Here is a 21,737-nt window from a genome sequence, read left to right as displayed (position 1 = left end):
GCTTGGCTTATTAAAGGGGTACTCCACCTCTAGACATCTTATCCCCTATCCAAAGGATAGGGGATAAGATGTCAGATCGCGGGGGTCCCGCTGCTGGGGACCCCCGGGATCTGGGCTGCAGCACCCACCTCAACGGCTTCCGGCAACACTGGAGGCTTCGGATCCCGACCACGCGAGCGGAAGAGCGTGACGTCACGCCCCCTCCCATAGACTTACATTGAGGGGCGGGGTGTGATGTCACACGGGGGCGGGGTCATGACATCACGGTCTTCTGCTCGCGTGGTCGGGATGCAAAGCCTCCAGCCTTGCCGGAAACCGTTGAGATGGATGCTGCAGCCGAAATCCCGGGGGTCCCCGGCAGTCGGACCCCCGCGATCTGACATCTTATCCCCTATCCTTTGGATAGAGGATAAGATGTCTAGGGGCGGAGTACCCCTTTAAATCCCCAGTCATGTTCTAAGGCAGTGGTCTCAAACTGTGGCCCTCCGGATGTTGCAAAACTTCAACTCCCAGCATGCCCGGACAGCCGTTGGCTGTCCGGGCATGCTGGGAGTTGAAGTTTTGCAACATCTGGAGGGCCACAGTTTGAGACCACTCTTCTAAGGCTGCATGTCAGAGTCAAACACTGACTTGCAGCATGTGTAAAATATTATTTTCAGGATTTACGTTCGTTCTGCCATGGGATGGCTCGCGCTGATGCGGAGGCGGGGGTTTGTTTACGGTCCTTTACATTAATGAGTCCCTGTGAGAGATGATAGATTCCACTGGGATGTAACTATAGACGACATGTACAAGCGTCACCTCTCCTAATCCTCCTTATCAGCGCTCACACAATACAGCCCGATCACTATAAATCTATAGAGCAAACACAACTGTATAATGCACCGGTGTCCCCCAGCCCCCCAGGATCTTTATAGGTGACGGTCACTATGAGTGGTCCGCCCTGTGCTGTCCATTGATAACATTGTTTACATTGAGGTTAATGGGCTGAGTCAATACTATGAGGAATTGCTGGGATATGTGATCATTACATTACAGACACAAAGCAGCAGATTTATATGTGTTCATGAGATTTAAAGGGGTATTCCAGGGGAAAAAAATGTATATATCAACTGGCTCTAGAAAGTTAAACAGATTTGTAAATTACTTACTATTAAAAAAAAATCTTAATCCTTCCAATAATTATCAGCTGCTGAAGTTGAGTTGTTCTTTTCTGTCTGCCAACAGTGCTCTCTGCTGACATCTCTGCTTGTCTCGGAAACTGCACAGAGTAGAAGAGGTTTGCTATGGGGATTTGCTTCTACTCTGGACAGTTCCCAAGACACGTGTCATCAGAGAGCACTTAGACAGAAAAGAACAACTCAACTTCAGCAGATGATAAGTACTGGAAGGATTAAGATTTTTTAATAAATTTAAAAGGCATGCTGAGAGTTGTAGTTTGGCAACATCTGGAGGGCTACTGTTTGGGCACCACTGTAACAGTGGTCTCCAAACTGTGACCCTCCAGATGTTGCAAAACTACAACTCCCAGCATGCCCAGACAGCCTTTGGCTGTCTGGGCATGCTGGGAGTTGAAGTTTGGCCCCCCTAGTGGTTGCCACAGTAAAGATCGATTTACTTTCACTTTCAATTCCTCCCCCCCCCCCCCACCACCACCATCGATTCCCTACCTGATCAGGATCCTGCATGCTCCAGCGAAGATCCCGGGTCCCCAGGCATCTTCTCCTGCAGGTACGGCCTCCATCTTCTTCCCAGAGCCCCTCGACATCAAGGCCTCGCCATGGCAACCCCCTGTCCTGCGCTGCCATTGGTCAGAACTCCGTTCTAAGTAATGGCAGGGGATAGGAGTAGATCGCAGCTTTGCGACCTCACTCCTATCCTTTAAGCTGATCGGGGCTGTTGCTGACAACTCCGATCAGCCCTATTTTCCGGGTGATCGGGTCACCAGAGACCCGATCAGCCCGGAATTGGAGAAAATCACATGTCTGAATTGACATGCGATTTTGTCCGATCGCCGACATGGGGGGGTCTCAGGACCCCCCTGGGCGATGTGCCAGGGTGCCTGCTGAATGATTTCAGCAGGCATCCGGCTCCGGTCCCCAACCGGCTAGCGGTGGGGACCGGATTTCCCACGGGCGTATGGATACGCCCTCGGTCCTTAAGGACTCGGAATGCAGGGCGTGTCCTGAAGAGATTAATAAAATAAAAAAGTAAAATTAAATTAAATTAAAATTAATTCATTAATTAATAATGAGATACAGTGGTCCCTCAACATACGATGGTAATCCGTTCCAAACGAACCATCGTTTGTTGAAACCATCGCATGTTGAGGGATCCGTGCAATGTAAAGTATAGGACGTAACACTCACCTGTCCCTGCCGCTCCGGACCGTCACCGCTGCCCTGGATGTTTCCCTCCATCGCTGTCGCCGCGTCCCCGGGGTGTCCCTGCCGCTCCGGATGTCTCTGCTTCCCGAGGATCCTTGCTCTCTGTCGCCGCCATCACATCACTACGCACGCCGCTCCTATTGGATGATGGGACGGTGTGAGTGGCGACGTGATGATGATGATGGAGAGCACCGGTGATGGATGGGATCCTGAAGAGGACGCGCCGGAGCCCCGAGGACAGGTAAGAGATCGTCAGCGGACCACACGGGGCACCGTAAATGGCTATCCGGGGGCAGCTGAAGCAGTCTGCGCTGCCGGATAGCCGTTTATGCGATGGCCCCGACATACAAAAGCATCGTATGTTGATGCTGCCTCTGAGAGGCCATCGCATGTTGAAATTATTGTATGTCAGGGCCATCGTAGGTCGGGGGGTCACTGTATATACAATAGCTTGTTGTTACTGTGCGCCATGTCTAGCTTTAGTTAAGTTCATTTCCTTAAGGTCCACCGCAGTCAATCCTTTATTCAGTTTTAGCTATACACATGTCTGTCTGATTACATTTACACGCATCCATGTCTGTCATTTGCTTTATCTTATCGCACCTTGATTCCTTACATAGTTTTTTTGTACAATATCTTGCCATCATACCTGACTCGGTTTACAGGTGGGAGTTACTTGCATCATGTTGTTACTGACACGCTTTTAGAGCAATACTGCTTACGTAGTCCAGTATAAATGACTTGCCTATTGTACCTGACTCATCCTCCGGTGAAAGTCACTGCACCATATTGTTATTGACACGCTTTCAGAACAATAATGCTTACTTAGCTCTAGTATAAGTGACTTGCCCATCATACCTGACACATTCAGGTGGAACTCACTTGCATCATGTTGTTACTGACACGTTTTCAGAGCAATACCGTTTATGTAGTCCAGTATAAATGACTTGCCTATCATACCTGACTCATCCGCCGGTGGAAGTCACTGCACCATATTGTTACTGACACGCGTCAGAACAATACCGCTTACGTAGCTCTAGTATAAGTGACTTGTCCATCATACCTACACATATTCAGGAGGAAGTCACTCGCATCATGTTGTTACTGACACGTTTTCAGAGCAACATCCCATATGTGGTTGAAGTATAAGTGACTTGCCCATCATACCTGACACGTTTTCAGGTGGAAGTTACTTGCATCATATTGTTACTGACTCGTCTTCAGAGCAATACTGTTTACTTAGTTATAGTATAAGTGACTTGCCCATCATACCTGACACGTCTTCAGGTGGAAGTTACGTGCATCATATTGTTACTGACTCGTCTTCAGAGCAATACTGTTTACTTAGTTATAGTATAAGAGACTTACCCATCATATCTGAAACACATTCAGGTGGAAGTTACTTGCATCTTATTGTTACTGACTCATTTTCAGAGCAATACCTCAGTCAAAAACATAATATGTTAAAATAAAATAAAATTAAATTAAATACATATATATATATATATATATATATATATATATATATATATATTACAAATTTAAATAAAATATAATTATAATAAAAAAAAGGGAAATATATAGGGATTTAGATACATGTATATTCTCTTTCAACACTCTTCAAAGGCAAACGTTTACATGCTCACTCATACGTTCTTAGTATGTCACTCTCATGTCAATCACACAGTAGTAGTGAAAGAAAAAACCCAATACAGGACACTTGCGAGGCCCTGTAATTGGAATGAGTACACTTTATGTCCTTTAACGAGGATCTATTGGAGGGATATTTAAAAGAAGAAAAACTACCACAAGAGGACATCGTTTTAAATTAGAGGGGCAAAGGTTTCTGCAGTAATATCAGGAAGTATTACTTTACTGAGAGAGTAGTGGATGCAGGGAATAGCCTTCCTGCAGAAGTGGTAGCTGCAAATACAGTGAAGGAGTTAAAGCATGCATGGGATAAGCATAAGGCTATCCTTAATATGAGATAGGGCCAGGGACTATTGATAGGATTCAGAATATTGGGCAGACTAGATGGGCCAAATGGTTCTTATCTGCCGACACATTCTATGATTCTAGTAGCTTTTACTCCATTACATGGGTTTTCTTTGCAACATTTTGTACGATTTATCAATTCGTTCTATCTTAGTAATTTTCAGTCCTTTTCTTTCAGGGCATTGCTCTTGGTGACATTGTTTTTGAGTTTCTGTTTCTATGCACCAAGTCCATCACGGTAGTTGTCATCGGGTATCATCACATTTATCAATGTTCACTGCATCGTTCAATATCTATCGTTCCATCAGCAGCGTTAATATCTCTCATCATATCAAACAATAATCCACGTGGTTGTTTTCATGTCACAGGGTTACTGAAAAGCTTTAGAGCAATGACACATACTTATTGGTGGTATAAGTTATTAAAACTTTCATCACCTATTGTTGCTGACACGCTTTCAGAGCAATGGGTCACACGTCACACAAATGCAGTGGCATACCCCTCATGACCTGTCACGTATTCCAGGTGCGATGCACTGATTCACCTATTGTTGCTGACACTCTTTCAGAGCAATGGGCCACACATCACATACACAGTGGCATACCCCTCATGACCTGTCACGTATACCAGGTTGGATGCACTGTCCACCTATTGTTGCTGACACACTTTCAGAGCAATGGGTCCCACATCACACAAATGCAGTGGCATACCCCTCATGACCTGTCACGTATTCCAGGTGCGATGCACTGATTCACCTATTGTTGCTGACCCGATTTCAGAGCAATGGGTCACACATCACATACACAGTGGCATACCCCTCATGACCTGTCACAGATTCCAGGTGGGATGCACTGATTCACCTATTGTTGCTGACACAATTTCAGAGCAATGGGTCACACGTCACATACACAGTGGCATACCATTCATGACCTGTCACATATTCCAGGTGGGATGCACTGATTCACCTATTGTTGCTGACACGCTTTCAGAGCAATGGGTCACACATCACACAAATGCAGTGGCATACCCCTCATGACCTGTCACATATTCCAGGTGGGATGCACTGATTCACCTATTGTTGCTGACACGATTTCAGAGCAATGGGTCACACGTCACATACACAGTGGCATACCCCTCATGACCTGTCACGCTTCAGGTGGCATGCACTGTCTACCTATTGTTGGAAGGAAAAAAAAAACCATATCTATTCGACACTGGTTCCAAGCTAACATTACATGTTTCACTCATACGTTCCCAGCATGGCACTCTCAACTTCAGTCACAGCCCTGTTTTAATCTAATTTCTGACAGGGGTAGTTACTTTACGCAACAATAATTCATACATGAGTTCACAATACGTCATATTTTAGTAATCTTCCGTTCATTTCTTTTAGGGCATAGCTCTTGGTGACGTTACTTTTGAGTTTTACTAAAGTCAGTAACAGGTTGTCGGTCAGCATGTCTCATAATTCAGATATGATGCTTGCCGATTCCAGAGACTCCGTCAAGGGCTTTGGACAGAGGCTGTGTCTCTTCATAGCGCATGTGGACAATTCCTAAAATCATGGAGAACTTGCGCAGAAGGGGAGTTCCTTTTGCAGCAACAGCTAAGAAGGCCGAGCTCTACAAATTACTGATGGAACAACCTCTTGCTGGCCCCAGTGGGGTTACCGAGCCTATGGATGGAGAGTGTACACAGCTTGGTTATAGGAGTCATCATAGCTCATACACTATGTATACTTACAATAGCATAGATACCTTTTGCTTCCCTTACTATAGCTTCACTTGTCACGATATTAGTACTATTATGTTTCCTGCACTTTGGTCTGGTGGGGTCTGCTAGGGTTAGGATCGGCCATGTTTTTCAGGTTGCTACAGAAGTATGTCCGCTATTTTTCATGTACTCAGGTTGCGACTCAGATTTACATGAAGATCATCACTAGTAAGTTGTGCATGCATTAGGTCTGTTATGCCTTTCAAGCTGTTACGATAGTCAGTTCGGTGCACTGGTCATTATCAGGTAATGTCTATTAGCTGTCGCAATAGCTTTTATATGTTCCAAATACACATGCTTCGCATGCATAGAGTTGTCACTATATGACTGCTATAAATAGGCACGTTACATGATATCTAGCCAACCTATCATGACTACGGTTATGATCCTACAAAGTCCTGTGACGACTATAGACGCAATGGTTACGCTATGTCCTCTCACGACTACAGGCACGATGGTTACCCAATGTCCTCTCACGACTACAGGCACGATGGATACACAAGATCTGTCATGAGTACAGGCATGATGGTTACGCAATATCCTGTCACAACTACAGGCACAATGTTACGCAAGACCTGTCACGACTACAGGCACAATGGTTACGCTAGAGCTGTCACGACTACAGGCATGATGGTTACGCAATGTCCTGTCACAACTACGGGCAAGGTGGTTATGCTATGCCCTATCACGACTACAGGCATGATAGTTGCGTAAGACTTGTCGCATTTGTGGGCACAATGGTTTTACAAGTTATGTCGGGTCTTAGGCTGCCATTGGTCATTTATTCATAGTTATGTATACAGGTATACAGGCTAGATGGCTTCACAAGGGTTTGAGTAGTGCTTCTATTGAGTAGTGTAAGAATTCTTTCCTCCAGGATACACTCAACCAATTAATCCCAGTATATCTGTTTCATTCTGTCACTCTTATCAGTTAGGGTATGTCAGGATGGCACCGGGTTTTCATGGAAGCCTTTATGTTACCTACCTACTCAATTGTATTTTGTCACTTAGATTTCAGGTTATTGAGGTGAAGTAGTCATCTACTTCTAGAGAAGGTATTTGGATCATCTTGGTTCAACACTATATCATAAGGAATGTAAGGAACAGGAATCAGTAGGTAGCTTGTTGTTTAGGTAGATCTCGGGCGTGTGCTCTTCGCACACAGTAAACGATGGTTCCCCTTTTCTTGGTCCTCAGTGGGCTTATTGCAGTTACGCATGGTACTATGTCTGTCTAATCACGATAGTCTCCCGATCATATGGTTACACAAACACTGTCACGTCTACAGGCACGATGATTACGCAAAGTCCTGTCATGTCTACAGGTCATTAGTTTCCTCCTTCTGTAGTCTTGTTGATATTAGGGACAAGCTGCAATCCTCTGAGTTCCTTATTACAGTATGTGTTCAGAGTGCACAGGTGATGTAACACTTTTGGCTCCCACTGCATTTTTGGTTTACATGAGAGCATGTCAGTATCACATAAAGGCGTACTCCGCTGCTCAGTGTTTACAACAAACTGTTCCAAACGCTAAAGCGTCGGGAGCTCATGGCGTCATAGCCCCGCCCCTCATGCCGTCACGCCTCGCCTCCTCAATGCAAGTCTATGGGAGGGGGCATGGTGCAGTTTCATGGTACAGGTTCTAATATTTCTTTAACAATGCTTTTAGCATTTTTGGGTTATAATCCTACTTCTTTTTCGGGGCTTTCTTTCCGATTTAATGACGCCTCAGCATCGCCACAGCACAAGGTTCCAGCGCATATCCTCAAATAAATGGGTAGTCGGAATTTGTCTACAGGCGTGCCCTCATTTGCGGTTATGGCACACCTCAGCCGCTTATTATGTATATGGTATTTATATATTGTAAGGTGGTTACAGGTAAGTTGCCACGTTTTAAGCCCTGAGCACATATGTAATTTCTGTGGTGTTCTATGTTAAGGTGGTGTGAAAACAAAGTCTTGAAGGCATATGCTGCATGTGTCACTGCTCAGCTAAATGGTTTAAGGGAAAAAGGTAATAGAAGCTGAATAAAGTTACGGCTGAGCTGAGTTGGCGGAGCAGGTGGGCTGCTGTACTGTAAATTATTGCTGCGGTGCAACAATTGCTACTTAATTTATTTTACTCACCCCTATTTAGCTACAGTGCATGCCTAAATGCTCAGTATACCAGAGCAGGGGCTCCTTTTTAATTGACAGGAGTCCCTGCCGCTCTATGTAGTTTTTATTGCACCTTCCGCTAGACATACACTGAATGCTTCCAGCTCGGTGAACAGAGTGTAAGTGTCAATGCAAAAAGGATCACCGCTTACCTCCGGGGGGCAAACATTTACTGTGCCGAGAGCCCTCTGAGTTCTTACTGAGAAGCCTCACTTTTCCATAAGTAATGGAGCAGGGACTCTGATCTTTCCGACAGGTATCCCTGATCCTGTACAGATTTCTCAGGAAATGAATCACAAAACATTTGGATTCAGACGGAAAAAAATAAATAAAATGTTTTGTTGTTTTTTTTATTTTATTTGAAATGAAATCTTTTTTTTTTAGACTCGAGTATCTCAAGGAAAAGAGCCACCCCATCTCCTGGCCATATTCAAAGACAAGCCGCTCATCGTCTTCAAAGACGGCACGTCCAGGAAGGGCGGCCAGACTCCTCCTCGCCCCGTACGTTTATTCCAAGTCAGGAAGAACTTGGGATCCATTACCAGGATAAATGAGGTATCAAACACAATAAATACTATAGTTTCCCGACCAGGGTGCCTCCAGCTGTTGCAAAACTACAACTCCCAGCATGCCTGGACAGCCATCGGCTGTCCAGGCATGCTGGGAATTGTAGTTTTGCAACAGCTGGAGGCACCCTGGTTGGGAAACTCCGAAATACTAAAAATTATGTATTATTTCTTGATTATTTTTGTTTTATTTTTATTTATTTATTTTTATTTAAAGGACTTTTTTTCATGATTTCACTGATATGACTCCACCCTAAGGGCATCCGTTTTTGTCTGCAGGTTGACGTTGACGCCAGCTCACTCAATTCCAATGATGCTTTTGTACTAAAACTTGCAAATAACTCGGCCATTATGTGGCTTGGGAAGGGGGCAAATGAGGAGGAAATAAAAGGCACAGAATACCTGGTGAAAACCATGAAGTGGAATGGGACGAAAGTGGAAGAAGGCAAAGAACCAGGTAATAGATCGATCAGTATGGGGTCCAAGTAAAATCACATGATATTTCTTCCCTCTATAGAAAAGCTGATTTACATAAGTCTCTCTAGTGCCACCTATAGGTCACTTCTCTGTATCCTAATGTACAACACATCAAAGAGTCTTGAAACTAAGGATATTAGCCAAACCAGATACACTGCTCAAAAAAAACATAAAGAGAACACTCAAACAACACAATGTAACTCCAAGTCAATGACACTTCTGTGAAATCCCACTGTCCACTCAGGAAGAACACTGATTGACAATCAATTTCACATGGAACAGACAACAGGTGGAAATTATAGGCAATTAGCAAGATACCCCCAATAAAGGAGTGGTGGAACACAGACCACTTCTCAGTTCCTATGCTTCCCGGCTGATGTTTTGGTCACTTTTGAATGCTGGCGGTGCTTTCACTCTAGTGGTAGCATGAGACGGAATCTACAACCCACACAAGTGGCTCAGGTAGTGCAGCTCATCCAGGATGGCACATCAATGCGAGCTGTGGCAAGAAGGTTTGCTGTGTCTGTCAGCGTAGTGTCCAAAGCATGGAGGCGCTACCAGGAGACAGGCCAGTACATCAGGAGACATGGAGGAGGCCGTAGGAGGGCAACAACCCAGCAGCAGGACCGCTAACGCCGCCTTTGTGCAAGGAGGAGCAGGAGGAGCACTGCCAGAGCCCTGCAAAATGACCTCCAGCAGGCCACAAATGTGCAGGTGTCCACTCAAATGGTAAGAAACAGACTCCATGAGGGTGGTATGAGGGCCCGACATCTACAGGTGGGGGTTGTGCTTACAGCCCAACACCGTGCAGGACGTTTGGCATTTGTCAGAGAACACCAAGATTGGCAAATTCGCCACTGGCGCCCTGTGCTCTTCACAGATGAACCAGATTCACACTGAGCACATGTGACAGAGTCTGGAGACGCCGTGGAGAACGTTCTGCTGCCTGCAACATCCTCCAGCATGACCGCTTTGGCGGTGGGTCAGTAATGGTGTGGGGGGGGGGCATTTCTTTAGGGGGCCGCACAGCCCTCCATGTGCTTGCCAGAGGTAGCCTGACTGCCATTAGGTACCGAGATGAGATCCTCAGACCCCTTGTGAGACCATATGCTGGTGCGGTTGGCCCTGGGTTCCTCCTAATGCAAGACAATGCTAGACCTCATGTGGCTGGATTGTGTCAGCAGTTCCTACAAGAGGAAGGCATTGATGCTATGGACTGGCCGCCCATTCCCCTGAATCCGATTGAGCACATCTGGGACGTCTCGCTCCATCCACCACAGACTGTCCAGGAGTTGGCGGATGCTTTAGTCCAGGTCTGGGAGGACATCCCTCAGGAGACCATCCTCCACCTCATCAGGATCATGCCCAGGCGTTGTAGGGAGGTCATACGGGCACGTGGAGGCCACACACACTACTGAGCCTCATTGGGACTTGTATTAAGGACATTACATAAAGTTGGATCAGCCTGTAGTGGGGTTTTCCACTGTGATTTTGAGTGTGACTCCATATCCAGACCTCCAGGGGTTCATACATTTGATTTCCATTGATAATTTTTGTGTGATTTTGTTGTCAGCGCATTCAACTATGTAAAGAGGAAAGTATTTCATACAATTAGTTCATTCAATCAGATTTAGGATGTGTTATCTTAGTGTTCCCTTTATTTTTTCTTTGTTCCCATTGCCTGACTTTATAGCAAGTAGTATCACCTCAATAAGAATCTGTATCTAGTCAGTAGGAGACAGGTGACATCTTACATACAGCAACTGGACAGGAGGGGTCGCCACAATCTAGATTATCCTTTGAGCTGAAACAGTATATGTCTGCCACACATTCCCCATACATTACGTGACACAGATGCCCTAATACATTGCATGACATAGATTCCCCTATACATTATTGCCTGCCACAGATCCCTCCATACATTGCCTGCAACAGATCTCTCCACACATAGCCTACCACAGATCCCCATATATTGCCTGCCACAGATCTCTCCATACATTGCACAACACAGATCCCCTTTACACTTACTGCCATATCCCCCCATATACTTCCTGCCACATATCCCCCCATATACTTCCTGCCACATATCCCCCCATATAATTCCTGCCACATATCCCCCCATATACTTCCTGCCACATATCCCCCATATAATTCCTGCCACATATCCCCCCATATACTTCCTGCCACATATCCCCCCCATATACTTCCTGCCACATATCCCCCCATATACTTCCTGCCACATATCCCCCCCATATACTTCCTGCCACATATCCCCCCCATATACTTCCTGCCACATATCCCCCCCCATATACTTCCTGCCACATATCTCCCCATATACTTCCTGCCACATATCCCCCCCATATACTTCCTGCCACATATCCCCCCATATACTTCCTGCCACATATCCCCCCCCATAAACTTCCTGCCACATATCCCCCCCATATACTTCCTGCCACATATCTCCCCATATAATTCCTGCCACATATCCCCCCCCATATACTTCCTGCCACATATCCCCCCATATACTTCCTGCCACATATCCCCCCATATACTTCCTGCCACATATCCCCCCATATACTTCCTGCCTCATATCTCCCCATATACTTCCTGCCACATATTCCCTCCATATACTTCCTGCCACATATCCCCCCATATAATTCCTGCCACATATCCCCCCCATATACTTCCTGCCACATATCCCCCCATATAATTCCTGCCACATATCCCCCATATAATTCCTGCCACATATCCCCCCATATACTTCCTGCCACATATCCCCCCCATATACTTCCTGCCACATATCCCCCCATATACTTCCTGCCACATATCCCCCCCATATACTTCCTGCCACATATCCCCCCCATATACTTCCTGCCACATATCCCCCCCCATATACTTCCTGCCACATATCTCCCCATATACTTCCTGCCACATATCCCCCCCATATACTTCCTGCCACATATCCCCCCATATACTTCCTGCCACATATCCCCCCCATATACTTCCTGCCACATATCCCCCCCATATACTTCCTGCCACATATCTCCCCATATAATTCCTGCCACATATCCCCCCCCATATACTTCCTGCCACATATCCCCCCATATACTTCCTGCCACATATCCCCCCATATACTTCCTGCCACATATCCCCCCATATACTTCCTGCCTCATATCTCCCCATATACTTCCTGCCACATATTCCCTCCATATACTTCCTGCCACATATCCCCCCATATAATTCCTGCCACATATCCCCCCCATATACTTCCTGCCACATATCCCCCCATATAATTCCTGCCACATATCCCCCCATATACTTCCTGCCACATATCCCCCCATATACTTCCTGCCACATATCCCCCCATATACTTCCTGCCACATATCCCCCCCATATACTTCCTGCCACATATCCCCCCATATACTTCCTGCCACATATCCCCCCATATACTTCCTGCCACATATCCCCCCATATACTTCCTGCCACATATCCCCCCCATATACTTCCTGCCACATATCCCCCCATATACTTCCTGCCACATATCCCCCCATATACTTCCTGCCACATATCCCCCCATATAATTCCTGCCACATATCCCCCCATATACTTCCTGCCACATATCCCCCCATATACTTCCTGCCACATATCCCCCCATATACTTCCTGCCACATATCCCCCCCATATACTTCCTGCCACATATCCCCCCATATACTTCCTGCCACATATCCCCCCATATACTTCCTGCCACATATCCCCCCATATACTTCCTGCCACATATCCCCCCCATATACTTCCTGCCACATATCCCCCCATATACTTCCTGCCACATATCCCCCCATATACTTCCTGCCACATATCCCCCCCATATACTTCCTGCCACATATCCCCCCATATACTTCCTGCCACATATCCCCCCATATACTTCCTGCCACATATCTCCCCATATACTTCCTGCCACATATCCCCCCATATACTTCCTGCCACATATCCCCCCCATATACTTCCTGCCACATATCCCCCCATATACTTCCTGCCACATATCCCCCCATATACTTCCTGCCACATATCCCCCCATATACTTCCTGCCACATATCCCCCCCATATACTTCCTGCCACATATCTCCCCATATACTTCCTGCCACATATCCCCCCCATATACTTCCTGCCCCGTTCCCTCATACATCGCACGACACAGATCCCTCATACAGTGTCAGCAATAGATCCCCCATATTTTGCATTAAACAGATCCCCTAAAATTGCCCAACACAGATCCCTCCCAGCCAGTGATGCCCCCATGTATTTCCTGCCATAGATCCAGTTCTAAGATTGGACGTGGTTACGGGTTATACCGCACCACATGACTCTACAGTACGGTATCTCTACCTGGTAAATCACTGGGGGGGGGGGGGGTGCGTTCATCTGATCAGATAAATAGGATGAGATCCCAGAAACTGCTGACTTTGGGTGGTTATAATATTGATGATACACAAATACAGTATTTTTCGCCGTATAAGACGCACTTTTTCTTCCCCAAAACTGGGGGGAAAAAGTCGGTGCGTCTTATACGGCGAATACACCCCTATCACGGCGGTCCCTGCGGGCATCAACGGCCGGGACCCGCGGCTAATACAGGACATCACCGATCGCGGTGATGCCCTGTATTAACCCTTCAGACGCGCCGATCAAAGCTGACCGCCGCGTCTGAAGGGAAAGTGACACTAACCCGGCTGTTCAGTCGGGCTGTTCGGGACCGCCGCGATTTCACCGTGGCGGTCCCGAACAGCCCAACTGAATAGCCGGGTTAGTGCTTACAGGACACCGGGGGGGACCTTACCTGCCTCCTCGGTGTCTTCTCCGTTCAGGGATCCCCTGTATGGCCGGCGCTCTCCTTCCTCGTCATCACATCGTCGTGTACGTGCGTCGGCGTGCGTAACGACGTGATGGCGGCGACGGAGAGCGAGGATACCCGGCCGGCAGCAGAGACGTTCCGTAGCGACGGGGACACGGCGACAGCGATGGAGCGACATCCAGGGCAGCAGTGACGGGTCCGGAGCGGCTGGGACACGTGAGTATTACCTCCTCCGGCAGTGGTCTTCAATCTGCGGACCTCCAGATGTTGCAAAACTACAACTCCCAGCATGCCTGGACAGCCAACGGCTGTCCGGGCATGCTGGGAGTTGTAGTTTTGCAACATCTGGAGGTCCGCAGGTTGAAGACCACTATTGGGTTCAAAATCTTAAATTTTTTAGATTTTGCACCTAAAAATAGGGTGCGTCTTATACGCCGGAGCGTCCTATAGGGCGAAAAATACGGTATGTCTCATACAATATTGTGGATTTCTTCCTTCTAACAGATGCGTTCTGGTCGACCCTGGGCGGTAAAAAGGAATATCAGACGTCTCCCCTACTAGAGAGCCAACTGGACGATCACCCACCGAAACTGTTCGGGTGCTCCAACAGAACCGGAAGATTTCTGGTAATAATCCAATAATACTACGGGAAACAGAATAACAAGTAGTCCAGATAAGTCTTCCTATTCCATTATATTAAAGGGGTTGTCTGACTATGACTACGCTTACTGGGCATCTTAAAGTGGTACTCCGGTGGAAAACAATTGTTTTTAAAGCAACTGGTGCCAGAATGTTAAACAGATTTATAAATAACTTCTATTAAAAAAAAATCTTCATCCTTCCAGTACTTATCAGCTGCTGTATGCTCCACAGGAAGTTGTGTAGTTCTTTCCAGTCTGACCACAGTGATCTCTGGTGACACCTCTGTCCATGTCAGGATCTGTCCAGAGTAGGAGAAGTTTGCTATGGGTATTTGCTCCTGCTCTGGACAGTTCCTGACATGGACAGAGGTGTCAGCAGAGAGCACTGTGGTCAGACAGAAATGAAATTCAAAAAGAGCATACAGCAGCTGACAAGTACTGGAAGGATTAAGATTTTTAAATAGAAGTCATTTACACATCTGTTTAATGTTCTGGCACCATTTGATTAAAAAAAAAAAATTTGTTTTCCACTGGAGTACCCCTTTAAATGGGTATTCCAGGCCAAAACTTTATATATATATATATATATATATATATATATATATATATATATATATATATATATATATCTCAACTGGCTCCGGAAAGTTAAACAGATTTGTAAATTACTTCTATTAAAAAATCTTAAACCTTCCAATAGTTATTCGCTTCTGAAGTTGAGTTGTTGTTTTATGTCTAACTGCTCTCTGATGACTCACGTCCCGGGAGCTGTGCAGTTCCTATGGGAATATTCTCCCATCATGCACAGCTCCCGGGACGTGACATCATCATTGAGCAGTTAGACAGAAAACTTCAGAAGCTAATAACTATTGGAAGGATTAAGATTTTTTTTAATAGAAGTAATTTACAAATCTGTTTAACTTTCCGGAGCCAGTTGATATATATATAAAAAGGTTTTGCCTGGAATATCCCTTTAAGGAATGGCATGTTCTCCATCTAACCTTATAACCCCATCTATTGTGACTTGTAGGTTGAAGAAGTTCTGGGGGAGTTCACACAAGAAGACCTTGCCGAGGATGACGTCATGATGCTGGACACCTGGGAACAGGTAAATGCTGTCATCCTTTGCTGAACGGGAAATAATGGGTGCCAGATTATCAAATGTTCTGGATTACTGGAATGTAATCCAGACTTGTTTGGATGGAGATTTCCGAGACCCCTGAATAAGACAATCATTATAGATCATCAGACTATCTGGATTATCAAATGCCTGGATTAAAGGGGTGGAATACCTTCTGAGCTGACTCCTAGGGGGCGGGGCCAACACAAAACTCATTTACATGCTTACTGTGAAACACAGCTACCTACAGCCACCACTAGGAGGAGCTCAATCCATACAGATTTATACAGCACTCGTGGAGACGAATAGAGGTCATCAGTACAGAATTTTGGACCTGAAGACAGGAAGACAGGATGATGGACATTACCTTTAATATAGGTTTACATTTTGATGAGCTCCCATTTTCAGTTTTGCAGAGACCTTATGGGTATAGTTCTGTAGACCCTTTAGACCCTGTGGAGTTCTGTGACCCTTTAGTCCAGTTGAGGCAAAACGTGAAGCTCTTAACTGGTGTTGAGCGCGAATATTCGTAATGTAAATTTTTATTGTGAATATCGGCACTTCGCGATTTTGCGACTATTTACAATATAGTGCTTCCTATAATGAGGAATATTTGATTTTATTGTGTTTTTTTCACATGCTAATTTTTATGCTAATTTTCCATGCGAATCCATGGAAAAAAAAGTGAATGAACATAGCGAAGATGCGAATTTCGCGAACATTGGTTGAAGAATCGTCAATATATTCGCGAAATATCGCGAATTCTAATATGGCCCCTGATGCTCATCACTACTCCTAACCCAGAGCAACCCAGCAACCCCCCCCCAACTACCACAACCACCATTAGGGCCGGCTCTGCCTATTGGCAAACTAGGCAACCGTCTAGAGCATCCACCCCACCCGTACTACAATAATCAGTTTTTTTTCTAGCCTGCTGGAGGAGCAGCGCAGCGCTACCTCCAAGGCAGAAGGGCTATGACTAAGGTCAGGTGCATACAACATCCTGACATCGTTCGCACCTCCGCACATTGGGAGGATCCAATGGGCAGGGTCAAGGGGTGGCAAAAATCCTTGCACCGGGCTTGACCACCATAGCCCATATATAATACTGGTGTCTTCCTATCTCATAACACAACTTTTTGTCTCCCTCTTTTTGGGCCCCCTCGGGCACCAGGACCTTTTATCGCTACACCACCGGGCCCAAATCGGTTGTTGGACTATAGTGTATTAGGGTCTACCAAAGGGTCATTTTTAAATACAGCAGATGAAAAATACGGGCAATATTAGTATTTCCCTGGTATATACTGAATTTAGGGTTAAAAAAACTACAAAATATTCAGTATAAATACCCTATATACACAGTTGCTACTCGATGAACTTCCAATACATAGTATACTAATAGAAAAATGCGAAATATTTTATTAGTTAAGTGTTGAGCACGAATATTTGTAATGCTAATTTTTATCGCGAATATCGGCACTTCGCAATTTCGCGAATATTAAGAATATAGTGCTATATATTCGTAATGACGAAAAAAAATTCCACATGCTAATTTTATGCAAGTGAAAAGTGAACAAACGTAGAGAAAAAACGAATTTTGCAAACATAGGACGAATAATCGTCAATATATTCACAAAATATCGCAAATTCGAATATGGCCCCTGCTGCTCATCACTATAATCTCACACATAAAACAGGAAGGAGGTGTCCCATCCAAGTGGGGAAGATAAAAATGGTGACACACTGTGTTCTGGAAAAGTGCCTCACAATATATAGCGCATATTGCAGTAACAATGGCATGGGGAACATGGTAACAGCTTATACAAAGATAAAAGTACAACTCAACATACTAAGGCTTTTCACACAGACTCCAGGACACCAGCCCGACGCAGCGTTTCGGGACCAAATCTTTGTCAGGGGGTGAGGTGGGGGGGGGGGGGGGGTAATTTTTGTAAAGTCTCCATTTTATACCATCAGTAAGAACGTGGGCTACATGGAGGATCTTCTGGTCCCTTATGCACCCTAATCCAAGCTCATGGACCACTCTAAAATGTCTATTCTTATTTATTAACCCCTTAAGGACAGACCCATATTTTACCTTAATGACCAGGCTCTTTTTTTTTTTTTCTTAAATTTGACTCTTTAAATGGTAATAATTTTAGAATGCTTTTTCTGAGCGGAGCGATTCTGAGATAGTTTTTTCGTGACATATTGAACTTTATATCAGTGGTGCATTTTTGTTGACACATGCAAAATTTTTTGTGAAAAAACTCCCAAATATTGTGAAAAACTGGAAAATGTCTGACTTTTTTTTATTGTGTACACTGTGCAGGAAAAGTGATGTAATATATATATATATTTTTTTGCGCTTATCGATTCTTATCGCTCTTCTACTACCTGGAACGGCCATGTATTGTACAGCTGTTTGCTGTCCGGGCATGCTGGGAGTTGTAGTTTTGCAACAGCTGGAGGCACCCTGGTTGGGGAATATTGTTCTAGATACAAGTGTAGCAAACTGTCATCGGGGGAATAATACCAGATCTTCAGGGGGTTTTCAGCTTCTTCTTCCATTCACTGACAGCAAGCAGAGATGGTAAAACATTGACATTTTTGTAAAGTGTCCATTTTATACCATCAGGAAGAACTTGAGCTACATTTCATGGAGGATCTTCTGGTCCTTTACTGACCCTGATCCAAGCTCATGGGCCACTCTGTAAAATGTCTATACTTGGTTTTTATTTTTATTTTTTATAAATAAGTCCTGAATATCTTATACACATAGGGAGATTTATCAAAACCTGTCCAGCGGAAAAGTTGCTGAGTTGCCCATAGCAACCAACCAATCAGATCGCTTCTTTCACTTTTGAAAAGGCCTCTGAAAGTGAAAGTGAAAGAAGCGATCTGATTGGTTGCTATGGGCAACTCAGCAACTTTTCCTCTGGACAGGTTTTGATAAATCTCCCCTGAGTTGCCCATAGTAACCAATCAGATCGCTTCTTTCATTTTTGAAAAGGCCTCTGAAAGTGAAAGTAGCGATCTGATTGGTTGCTATGGGCAAATCGGCAACTTTTTGTCTGGACAGGTTTTGATAAATCTCCCCCATAATATTTAATTATTTCTTACAGATATTTTTGTGGGTTGGAATTGATTCCAACGACATAGAGAAGAAGGAGTCACAGGTAGCAGGTAAGTCCATCATCTGTGTTCCTTGATCTTTTCTGACTCACCCTTTGGTTTAAAGGGCTACTCCACTGGAAAACCTTTTTAATTTTTTTTTTTTTTTACTTCAACTGGTGCCAGAAAGTCAAACAGATTTGTGAATTATGACACAAAATTGCAGAAGACAGCAGTAAAAGTAACTTCACCTTCAAGTTAAAATATAGACAGATTTGTGAATTACTTCTATTTAAAAATCGTAATCCATCCAGTACTTATCAGATGCTGTATGCTCCAGATAAAGTTCTTCTTTTTGAATTTCCTTTCTGTCTGACCACAGTGCTCTTTGCTGACCCCTCTGTCCATGTCAGGAACTGTCCAGAGTAGGAGCAAATCACCATAGCAAACCTCTCCTGCTCTGGACAGTTCCTGACATGGACAGAGGTGTCAGCAGAGAGCACTGTGGTGAAACTGGAAAGAAATTCAAAAAGATAAGAACTTCCTTTGGAGCATACAGCAGCTGATAAGTACTGGAAGGATAAAGATTTTTAAATAGAAGCAACTTACAAATCTGTTTAACTTTCTGGCACCAGTTGATTTAAAAAAATAAAAATAAATGTACCCCTTTAACCATTCCGTTTATCTGAGAATTCTTGTTACTTTTATCAAGTGAATAAGATAAGCAGCTACCAAACCCCTCAAGGGCCACTCATCTTGGTTATAGAATCATGCTGTATAGTTCTTGGTTTGGGTTGCCTCACAGACATTAAAGGAGAACTCTAGCGAAAAATAACTTATCCCCTATCAACAGGATAGGGGATAAGTAGCTGATCGCAGGGGTCCGACCACTGGGGCCTCCTGCGATTACCGGGACGGGACCCCAATGCTCTCAGTGAGGAGCAGGTGTCATCTACCGGTAGACTGCACGCACTTCATTTATTTCTATGGGACCGCAGATGATGCCCAAGAGCTGTATTCGGGTCTTTTCAACGCTCCCATAGGAATGAATGGAGTGTGTGCCGGTTGCAGCACTCACTCCTCACTGAGCGGTCGGACCCAAGGTCTAAAGTCGTTTTCAACATGTTTGGGTATATTGTGAGAACCATTTGTTGGAGAGCACGGGCCTCCCAGTACATAAATGGGCCAACCTGACTGTTACAAGTTGCCCCACAGGACCATGGAAGCCAATTTTGCATAGCCAAATACTCTGTATATATTTAAAGGGGTAGTCCAGTGGAAAACGTTTTTCTTTTTAAATCAACTGGTGCCCGAAAGTTAAACAGATTTGTAAATTACTTCTACTAAAAAATCTTAATCCTTCCAGTACTTATCAGCTGCTGTATGCTCCACAGGAAGTTATTTTCTTCTTGAATTTCCTTTCCGTCTGACCACAGTGCTCTCTGCAAAAACAAAATGAAACAAAAATGTAGCCAGCACCACAGTGCTCTCTGCTGACACCTCTGTCCATGTCAGGAACTGTCCAGAGCAGGAACAAATCCCCATAGCAAACCTCTCCTGCTCTGGACAGTTCCTGACATGGACAGAGGTATCATCAGAAAGCACTGTAGTCAGACTGGAAAGAAATTCAAAAAGAAAAGAACTTCCTCTGTAGTATGCAGCAGCTGATAAGTACTGGAAGGATTAATATTTTTAAATCAAAATAATTTCAAAATCTGTTTAACTTTCTGGCACCAGGTGGTTTGAAAGAAAAAATGTTTTCCACCGGAGCACCCCTTTTAAAGATTTTGTTTCACGGAGAAGACAATTTTTAACGGGTCCTTTGGTTTAGAAACTCCAGTTTCATACACCCTGTTTGTGAATTCTTGCTTATAGGGGGGGGGAAGGAGGGTCCCCTGTTCAGGATACTCTGGCCAAAAAAAGAAAGTGCAAGAGTGCCTTTTGCTATGAGGGACCTGTCATTGCCTACATAACACAACACATTCACTTGAATGAGCACACTGTAATGCCTTTATTCCCCAGTGGTGGTGCTGCAGGGAAACTGAACACTTACATTCAGGTTTCCCCCCATGGATTATCACTGATCGCTGGTCCCAGCACTGAGACCACATAAGCTTAAAGGGGTACTCTGCCTTTAGACATATTATTCCTTAAAGGGGTATTCCAGGATTTTATTTTATTTTTTATTTGACTATGCTACAGGGACTGTAAAGTTAGTGTAGTTCATAATATAGTGTCTGTACCTGTGTGTGACGGTTTTCTCCCAATTCTTCTGTGATTTTTCACCCCAATATTTATTTTTATAAGCATACAAAATGACTTTTGTCTCAGATTTTTCCCAACTTGCAATGCGGCTGAGACCTGACATCACTAGTCAGCTGATGACAGGGAGCCTGTCTGCTTCAATGGGTGGAGCGATTGCTTGGTGGGAGAGAGATCAATCTGCACCTTGATTGAAAACCACAGGTCTTTTGTTTCAATGGGTGGGGAGGCTGATGTGTGGGAGGGAGGAAAATGGAATTGTGTGATTTGGAGTCAAAAAAACTGAAAAGTCAAACAGGAAATACAAGTTCACAAAAAGCTAGTCACAGTGTTATGATAATCTCACAACACGGCCATTTAGCCCAAGACAAGTGCAGACCCTTCCCAAGCATGTCC

At 44.7% G+C, this 21,737-nt stretch overlaps 1 protein-coding gene across 1 annotated transcript in view; it reads left to right on the top strand.

The window, feature by feature from the left end:
* The window catches only part of LOC130272493 (scinderin-like), a 67,704-nt gene that overhangs the window by 44,388 nt on the left and 1,579 nt on the right, over positions 1-21,737 (top strand). The window contains exons 11-15 of the mRNA XM_056518334.1: positions 8,697-8,867; positions 9,158-9,335; positions 14,709-14,830; positions 15,876-15,953; positions 19,091-19,151. Of these exons, the coding sequence (XP_056374309.1) occupies positions 8,697-8,867; positions 9,158-9,335; positions 14,709-14,830; positions 15,876-15,953; positions 19,091-19,151 (610 nt within the window). The remainder of the gene's footprint in view (positions 1-8,696; positions 8,868-9,157; positions 9,336-14,708; positions 14,831-15,875; positions 15,954-19,090; positions 19,152-21,737) is intronic.

Source organism: Hyla sarda, chromosome 5, assembly GCF_029499605.1.
Source record: "Hyla sarda isolate aHylSar1 chromosome 5, aHylSar1.hap1, whole genome shotgun sequence".
In the NCBI taxonomy this organism is placed as follows: Eukaryota; Metazoa; Chordata; class Amphibia; order Anura; family Hylidae; genus Hyla; species Hyla sarda.
The sequence above is the reverse complement of the archived record's forward strand: the minus strand, read 5'-3'. Positions and strand labels throughout refer to the sequence as shown.